The sequence below is a fragment of the Callorhinus ursinus genome, unplaced genomic scaffold (assembly GCF_003265705.2).
Source record: "Callorhinus ursinus isolate GAN/ISIS: 27379988/994484 unplaced genomic scaffold, GSC_fseal_2.0 scaffold51, whole genome shotgun sequence".
Lineage (NCBI taxonomy): Eukaryota > Metazoa > Chordata > Mammalia > Carnivora > Otariidae > Callorhinus > Callorhinus ursinus.
In genome coordinates, this window is record NW_027397113.1 from 3,982,796 (window position 1) to 3,991,451 (window position 8,656).

Sequence of the window (8,656 nt, forward strand, 5' to 3'; positions counted from 1 at the left end):
GGCTTGAACTCATGACCCTGAGATCAAAACCTGAGCTGAGATCAAGAGTTGGATGCTCAACTGGCTGAACTACTGAGCACCCCCTTCCTACCTTCTGTTTTAATGTTTTCATGGACTTTGTTTTTCTTTACCTTTTTTTCCCTCTTCTGTAGCCTTCTACTGGTTTAATCAAGAATTCTTCAATTTCAGGGCACCTGGGTGGCTCAGTCGGTTAAGCGTCTGGCTTGGCCCAGGTCATGATCACAGGATCAATCCCCGCGTCGGGCTCCCTGCTCAGCAGGAAGCCTGCTTCTCCTTCTCCCCCTGCCTGCCACTCTGCCTGGTTGTGGTCTCTCTCTCTCTGTCAAATAAATAAATAAAATTAAAAAAAAAAAAGAATTCAAGGGGCACCTGGGTGGCTCAGTTGGTTAAGCGACTGCCTTCGGCTCAGGTCATGATCCTGGAGTCCCGGAATCAAGTCCCGCATCGGGCTCCCTGCTCAGCGGGGAGTCTGCTTCTCCCTCTGACCTTCTTCCCTCTCATGCTCTCTCTCTACCATTCTCTCTCTCTCTCTCAATAAATAAATAAAAATCTTTAAAAAAAAAGAATTCTTCACTTTCCCTCTATGGATTTGACTCCTGAACAGAGCATTCTCTCTTTCTATACATTAATGATTACCTTTAAATGGTTAACAAATTCTAAAGCTGATCAGTGAAACTATCCTCCTCTAGGAAAGACGAGAAAAAGATTTCAGCATGTCTAAAGTATCCCCTCCCATCTTCCATTTTATTTTGTCTATTATTTTAGTCCCTCCTTTATTTTTAAAATCCTCCAAATTAACTTTTTTTTTTTTTGCAGTCAATGCTTCTTTAGATCCACCAATATGTTTACTGATCGCTTTCCTGACCATAATTTAGTACATACTCTGCCTTCGTTCTGGTCTGAATTTCCTTCTTACAGAAGCCATCCCTTCAATGAGAGCATGTGGGTGGGAAACTCTTCCCAGCCTTTGTTTCCTGAAAAAAGTAGATGTTTTTGCCTTCATTCTTGAAGAATGATTCAGTGAGGTATAGGCTTCTTGGCTGACAATCATTTCTCCTCTGCATGATGAACAGTTTATTTCATTGTCTTCCGGCATTGACTATGGCCAACGAAAAGTCTTCACAGAGCCTCATTGCTGTTCTTGGGTAAGTCATCTGACTTTTGTCTCAAGTTGATTGTTTATAGGGTTTTCCTTTTGTGTTCTGCAGTTCCACCGGAATGCATCTAGATATACATTTGTTTTTATTTCTCCTTCTCAGGCTGTAGTGGGTACCTTTGATCTGGGGGCTTGTCTTTGTGGAAGCCTTTATGGAAAAGTTTCAGCTATCATGTCTTTGAGTATTGCCTCCTGCCCACTCTGTGTAGTTTCTCCTTCTGAGACTCCTAATGACTTTTAACTACTCTGTAATATTTTCCATTAGTTTATCCCTCAGTGCTACCTTATGGGTGATTTCTCAGATGTAGCTTCCAGTTCATTAATCTTCTCTTGAATTGTGTCTAATCTGCTGTTTAACTTATCCCTTGATTTTTTTTTTCATTCCAATGGCTATATCCTTTATTTTTAGAAGTTCTATTGGGTCTTTTTTTTAATCTTCCTGTTCTGTTTCATACTATCCTGCTACTGCATATTGATCTCTTTCCCCTCTTTTATCTCATTTTTGTTTGCATTTACTTTATGGTCCCTTTCAGATTGTTCTATTATATTTTGGGGTGCTGATTCTCCTGTTTGTTGTGTCGGCCATGTCCCCCCCATGGTGACTTGTTTTCTTACGTGATTTGTAATTTTTTGTCATGAGTTCATCTTCAGAAGTGACAGGGTTGTTGTTTGTTTAAGTACATTGGGTCCTGGGTTGAAGACTGCCCTTCTAGTAGTTTCTCCCTCTTTCTTCAGCTTTCCTGCCTAATGTGCAAGCCTGAGTTTCAGGTTCCTTAGGGCAGCTTTTTCCACTCAAGGCCCTGGACACCTGTACCCTTGCCACTTCCTCAGGCCAGTAGGTGGAAATATATTTCGATCCCCTTTTCAAGAACAGGGTAGCCCTTTGAGGCCCTGGAAGGTACTCGGGCTCATGTTCTGTTCCTCAGCCTCTTACAGGTCTTCTTTCACTCATAAGTGTCAGAGCCCAGGCTCCCGAACCTCTCTCCATGGCTGAGGCCCCCATGGCGTCCCCTCTCTCCCACCACCCAGCTCTGAGTTCTTGCTTTGTCTTTAGTACTGGGGGTTATCCCTGGCTTTCTTTCAAGTTAAGCTTTTTTTTTTTTTTCTTTTTAACATTTTTACACAAGTAGTGGGAGGCACCCAGCCACCCTCCCAAATAGCCATATTACCAGAATCCCCCCAACCCTTTCCCCTATCTTTGAATGCTATAGTGCCAGGGAGCTTGCTACCTCCCAAGGGTCTGAAGAGATCCAAATCTTGCTCATACTGGAGAATGATAGGCCACTGGGTGCAGGTTTCCTCCAGGCAGCTCAGGTGGGAGGAAGGTGAGGATGTAGGTAGGTGGGTGACATCACAAGGCAACTTTCCAGCCAGATGTTGCCAAGGGTCCGAAGAAGCCTGGGAGCTGCTTGGTCTCTTCCATGCTGGGGCTTCGTGGGGAGGGTGTACAGCATGAACTCTGCTGACCTGGGGCCAGAGGGGCAACACATTCTCCCTTCTGGAGCCTCAGTGGGTGAGAAGCATCATCACAAACTCTGGAGGAAAGACGGGGCAGAGCTTGGGCCAGTCCTGATCAGGAATCCCAGGAAATGCTGGGCTCCCCCTGGGCGCTGGAGGGGTGGGGGCTGTCTGGGAAGAAGACTCACCATCAAAGTCTACGGTGCCATCCCCATTGAGGTCCACGTCTCGGAGCATCTCGTCCAGCTCAGGACCCACCAGTGGCTCCCCCAGCAGAGCCGGTGCTGCCTGTCGCAGCTCTGCCACTGTGATCCGTCCATCTCTGTCCCTGTCAAACTAGGGTTCCAGCAGGGCTCAGCCCCTCCCACCCAAAGCTGGCTCTGCCTCCTCACGTCTCCATCTTGCCACATCCTGTGCCTGGATGCCCCCACCTCTGCCCATCCAAACCTTCCACCTCCTCCCAGGCCTAGACACAGGCCCCCTGCTCCAGGAAGTCTCCTTGGGTGGATCCCCCAGCTGAGAGTGAGCTGGGCCCTCTCCAACCCCTCCCTGGCCCTAGCCAGGGCTGTGGGCCTCCAGAGGTTGAGGCCCCAGGCTCTCTGGCCTGGATGGGAGACCAGCAAGTCTGTTGTCCAGCCACCCACCCAGCACCCGACTCGACCACTCTCCACACCTCTTGGAAGGCGATGCGCAGCTCCCGCACCCCCAACATGTGCGCTGTCTCCTCCCTCAGCTTTGGGCTCATCAATTCCACAAACTCCTCGAAGTCCACGCGGCCACCCACTGCGGACCCAGGCAGAGCATCACAATGGAGAGGGCTGGGCCCGAGGAGGGATGTCACAAGTGTCACAAGCACCAGCCTCTCCCCAGCTCTGCATCCAAGCCCTTGGGGGGAGGGGGGAGGAGGCAGGAGCCCCGTTCTCCATGGGAATGACGGGGCGAGGTGCTTGGGTGCTCTCGGTGAAGCACCGAAGTGTGAGGGAAGGAGACCAAGGTTTGGAACCAGGCAGCCCCAGATTCAAACTCTGTCTTTGCTGCCAAAGGGGCATGGCCTTGGGTGACTCATGAACCCTCCTTCCTTATCCTGGGGCGAGGATGAGAGGACCCACTCTTGGGTGCTATTGGGGTCGCAGTTCGCGGCTCTTACGTGCTGGGGCCCCATTGGCAGCAATAAATACCCTTTAAGGAGCATGCCCACGTAGTCCCTTGATTCTAATTGTAAAAAGCACCAATAGCCAAATAGCAGCTTTGGGGGAAAGAAAAGAAGCATAGCACTTAATGTTCACATCAATTGTAAGTCACATCCCATTTTGGAAACCATAGAAAAAGCAAATGCAGGTGTTCTGGAATGAAAGGAATCTGATATTTGTCAAATTAGCTAATGATAATCACAAGTGCCCGTCCAGCCGACACTTAATCACAAGGAAAGGCCAGGGTTTGGTCACATTAGGCCTCAGGAGGTTCTTTTCAGGGGCCTAGGGAGTCAGAGAGACAGAGACAGAGAGCCAGCTGCCTAGTACCAGCAGGGAGCATTTTACCACATGTATCACAGGACAGAGGGGCTCCTCAGCTGAGCCCCAAGGGTCTCTTGGATCACTGGTACCTTTCATGACCCCTGAATCTGCCAAGGCTAATGTCAGATGGTCAAAATGCCCTAGAAACCATCGCACACTCCCACCATCACCCCCGCAGACTCCCAGAGCCACCTCCCACCACCCCCTCGTCGTCCCCCAAACCATGAGACTCAGAGAGGCCCAGGGCTGCCCAGCCTCGGCACAAAGCCAAGAGACTCGGGCCCCACCCCGCCCTGGGGCAGTGGGGGTCAGCCACTGACTCCGCATCTTGACGTGCTGGGAGACCTCGATGAGCTCCATCTCGGTGGGCATGTAGCCCAGCGTCCGCATGCAGGCGCCCAGCTCCCGGTAGCCGATGTATCCATCACAGTCAGTGTCAAACTCCTCAAAGGCGGCCTGCAGCTCTGCAGGGGAGGGACGTCAGGCCCAGGCCACTGGCTCAGGGATACCTCCCACCCGCCACTGCCGCCAGCAAGGGCCACTCACCATCCAGCTCCTCGGGGCCCAGCTCGCGGTCCTGCAGAGGCACAGTCCAGCATGTCTCTGGGGCCCATCCTTCCTCCTCCAGCCCTGGGCCACAATGGCCTGGGCAGGGCCAGTCCCACCAGGGCAGGAGAAGGCAGCTGAAGTCCCATAGGCCCCCAGAGAAGAGATGACCACCCCCCCTTCCTGCTCCTGGGGCGCAGAGCTCTCACAGAATGCTGGGTTTGAAGTCTGGCTCTGCCCACTCCCCAACCCTTCCCCCAAACCGCAGAAACCCTGCCCCTACGGCTCAGGCTCCTGGGTCTGGAAGCAGAGGTGGCAGGAGGTCTGAGTACCAGGGACAGGGTGGGCTAAGTCCAAGGGCACAGGTGTGATCCCTGCCCCACCCCCACCCCCGTCCCTGGCCCGGGCCCCCCTGACCTTCCCGAAGATGCGATTGAGTAGGGGCCCGTAGGTCTTCTGAGCAGCATCGTGCTGGGGGACGGGGCGATGCCGGTGGGACTGGCGACGGGAGGCTGGCCCAGAGGCTGCAGGACCCGTCCCCCCTTGTCCTTCTCCAGTCCCAGAGGGGTTCTTGCTGCTCCCTGGGGCTTCGGGGCCCGGGATGGGGGTCTGTTCCTGAGAACTGCCAGCACCTTTCCGGGACCCTCGGAGCCCCCTCTCTTTCTTGCTCCTCTTCCTGGTCAAGGGGAGGCCCTCAGCACCACTCCTGGAAGGCATGACCCCCACAGGAGGCTTCTGAGGGCCGGGGGCCTGGTCTGGGCCATGCTGCCCCCTCGCCTGGTCTGTGGCCATGTGGGGAGGGACGACGGGGCTCAGAGATGCAGTTCCAGGGAGCACCCTTGGTTCTCGGGAACCATAAAGCTGCTTATGCACCCCTACAGTGAGAGCTGATGGCCTGGGATGAGACTTGAGGGGGATTAGGGTAAGTGAGGCAGGCAGCCCAGGCCCTAATCCTAGCCCTCTGCCTGGGGACAGAGCCAGATGGTGAAGAGAACTGTCCTCAGCCACAGCGGTGCCAGGACACAGGGTCACAAGGGGCATCGGACTGTGGCTCTGCCACTCATGAGCTGGGAGGCTCAGCACTTTCACCTCTCAGTTGCCTTGTCTATAAAACGGGGACCATATTGCTGAAGAGTCAGGAACGCTTTGTTCTCGACTCCAGTCCTCAACTCCAGTTGCATGACAGGGGCAGGACTCGGCTAAGAGAGGACGAGGGAAGTCATGTCAGGAGGCAGAGTGCGGGCAAAAGCTGGGAGGTGGGAGAGGATACGACGAGTTGCCCACCGCAGCCCCTCGTGGGGGGACATCGCGGCCGCAGCGGAGGGTGTGTGAAATTGAGGAAGCGAGGCCAGATCACAGAGGCCTTAACGCCAAAGTGAGGGACATGGGGGAGATATCAGAGGAGGTGGACCATGGTTGGGGGGGGCAGTACCCAGCGTCTGCCCGGAGGCAGCAGGGCCAGGGTGAGAAAGTTTTAGCCACCTGGCTCTGCCAGGGATGGGGTGGCCTGGCTGGTCACTCGGCTCTGCTAAGCCGGGGTTAGGGTTTCCCAGCGAGCAGCCCCATGAATGATTGATGTCTTCTCAGCTTGGGTTTCAGGCCCGCCGCCTTAGCGCCGCCAGGCACCAGGCAGCAGGCCCCGCCGGCGTGGGGCCCTGCAGATGGCTGGACCACTGTGCAGGCAGGCACGCCCTGCTCCTTCCGGCCAGCAGCCCGCACCTCACAGGTAAGCCAGGCCTCACCCGCTGGGGCTCAGGGGAGCCCAGGGCTCTGAGCCAGCAGAGGCTGGAGCTTGCAGAACGGGGTCTGCCTGAGGAAGAGCCCTAGGGGAGAGGAGAGCCGAGGGGCTGGAGTCGCGGGCCACAGGCAGGAGCCAGCCTTTGGGGGGCATCTACTTCCTCCCCTGACCCAGCGCTGCCACCAGCACTCTCTCCACCCTCGGAGGGAGACTCCCTCAGCCCGTGAGGGAAGGTGGGGGCAGAGAGGGAGCGGCCTCAGGCCTCTGGGTCCCAGCCACCTTAACCTCATCACACTGCTGAGCCCCCTGTCTGGTGGCCTCAGAGGACCGCTTTCTGCCTGAGCTGTGAGAATGCGGACAGGGCCACAGGTGGGAGTCGAGGATGATGAAGAGGCTCGAGCTGCTTCCAGGACAGGTCCTGGCCTGAGTTGCAGACCTCCCCCTGAATTCATGAACCGCACTTGCTGGGGGGGGACGGGCCTTCTCTGGCCCAGGCTCCTGGGACTGCTACAGGCCCATGGGGCCCTGAGCCTCCGCCTCTGGGAATCTTAAAACACTTGAACCTCAGGATACCAGGTGGAAAGGGGCCTGCAGCAATGTGACCAAGCAGTTTGCACAAACTGTCCTCCCTGGAGCCCCAGGGGTTCTCCCCCTCCTCTAATCTGAGCACTCCCTTCTAGTTCATGTGGGAGCGCCACTGTAATATTTCATTTGAAGAAAACATTCACCAGCTTTTAAAATATGTTTGAAAGCCAAGTCTACTTGGGCATGCTGGGATTCCGTGTGGCAGAATGGTTAGGTCTGAGGTTCAGGCCTGGTGCCTCTGTCTTATCTCCGACCTTGGGCAAGTCACCGAGCCTCTGAACCTTCCCCTCCTCACCTGTAAAACGGATTGTATGAGGACTAGGTGCCATCATCTACTTAAGGGCCCTGGCAGAGGCTATCTACCCAAAAGGTGACGACGATGGCTCAGAGAGGGACAGTGATGTGCCTGGAGATAACACAGCACCCTCTCTCTCATACTCAGCCCCTCATGATTTCATTGGTTCATCAGGCCCCCGCTCTGTGGCCGACGGCATACTGGGGACCTCAGACGGACACTGCAATGGAAGCTGACCCGGGTGCCGCTAGCCTCGGGCCCCGCACAGAGCTGGACAATGAAGACTACTATCCCCAGGGCGTCTGGGACACGGTCTTCCTGGTGGCCCTGCTGCTCCTGGGGCTGCCGGCCAACGGGCTCATGGCGTGGCTGGCTGGCTCGCAGGCTCGGCAAGGAGCGGGCACGCGGCTTGCCCTGCTCCTGCTCAGCCTGGCCCTCTCGGATTTTTTGTTCCTGGCGGCAGCGGCCTTCCAGATCCTGGAGATCCAGGGCGGAGGGCACTGGCCGCTGGGGACGGCAGCCTGCCGCTTCTACTACTTCCTGTGGGGCGTGTCTTACTCCTCTGGCCTCTTCCTGCTGGCGGCCCTCAGCATGGACCGCTGCCTGCTGGCACTGTGCCCACACTGGTACCCGGGGCACCGCCCGGCCCGCCTGCCCCTCTGGGTCTGCGCCGGGGTCTGGGTGCTGGCCACGCTCTTCAGTGTGCCCTGGCTGGTCTTCCCAGAGGCCGCCGTCTGGTGGTATGACCTGGTCATCTGCCTGGACTTCTGGGACAGCGAGGAGCTGCCGCTGCGGATGCTCGAGATCCTGGGGGGATTCCTGCCTTTCCTCCTGCTGCTCGTCTGCCACGTGCTCACCCAGGCTGCCGCCTGCAAGACCTGCTGCCGCCGCCAGCCAAGACCCACGACCAGCCGTGGCTTTGCTAATGTAGCCAAGACCATTTTGTCAGCCTACGTGGTCTTGCGGCTGCCCTACCACCTGGCGCAGCTGCTGTACCTGGCCTTCCTGTGGGACATCTACCCTGGCTACCTGCTCTGGGAAGCCCTGGTCTACTCCGACTACCTGATCCTGCTCAACAGCTGCCTCAGTCCCTTCCTCTGCCTCCTGGCCAGTGCCGACCTCCGGGCCCTGCTGCACACCGTGATGTCCTCCTTTGCGGCAGCTCTCTGCGAAGAGTGGCCCGCCAGCTTCACACCGGCCGAGCCGCAGACCCAAGTGGATCCTGGGGGTCAGACTTTGCCAGGGCCTATGGCCGGGGCCCAACCCCAGGTGACCTCCACGGCCCAGCCACAGGCAGACCCCACAGCACAGCCACAGTTGGATTGTGTGGCCCCCCCACAGGT

At 56.3% G+C, this 8,656-nt stretch overlaps 2 protein-coding genes across 2 annotated transcripts in view; one reads left to right on the forward strand and one right to left on the reverse strand.

Annotated features, from left to right (window-relative positions):
- Positions 1 to 2,683: 2,683 nt before the first annotated feature.
- CABP4 (calcium binding protein 4) lies at positions 2,684 to 5,594 on the reverse strand. Its single transcript, XM_025878392.2, has 6 exons — positions 5,113 to 5,594; positions 4,696 to 4,726; positions 4,470 to 4,613; positions 3,309 to 3,418; positions 2,824 to 2,971; positions 2,684 to 2,712 (listed from the first exon to the last, which is right to left on the reverse strand). Exons 1-6 carry the CDS (start codon positions 5,485 to 5,487, stop codon positions 2,684 to 2,686), a joined length of 837 nt encoding a protein of 278 aa, XP_025734177.1. The 5' UTR covers positions 5,488 to 5,594.
- The window catches only part of GPR152 (G protein-coupled receptor 152), a 3,502-nt gene continuing 359 nt past the window's right edge, over positions 5,514 to 8,656 (forward strand). The window contains 3 exon segments of the mRNA XM_025878684.2: positions 5,514 to 5,575; positions 6,295 to 6,421; positions 7,527 to 8,656. The exon segment at positions 7,527 to 8,656 is cut by the window's right edge and continues 16 nt beyond it. Of these exon segments, the coding sequence (XP_025734469.1) occupies positions 5,514 to 5,575; positions 6,295 to 6,421; positions 7,527 to 8,656 (1,319 nt within the window).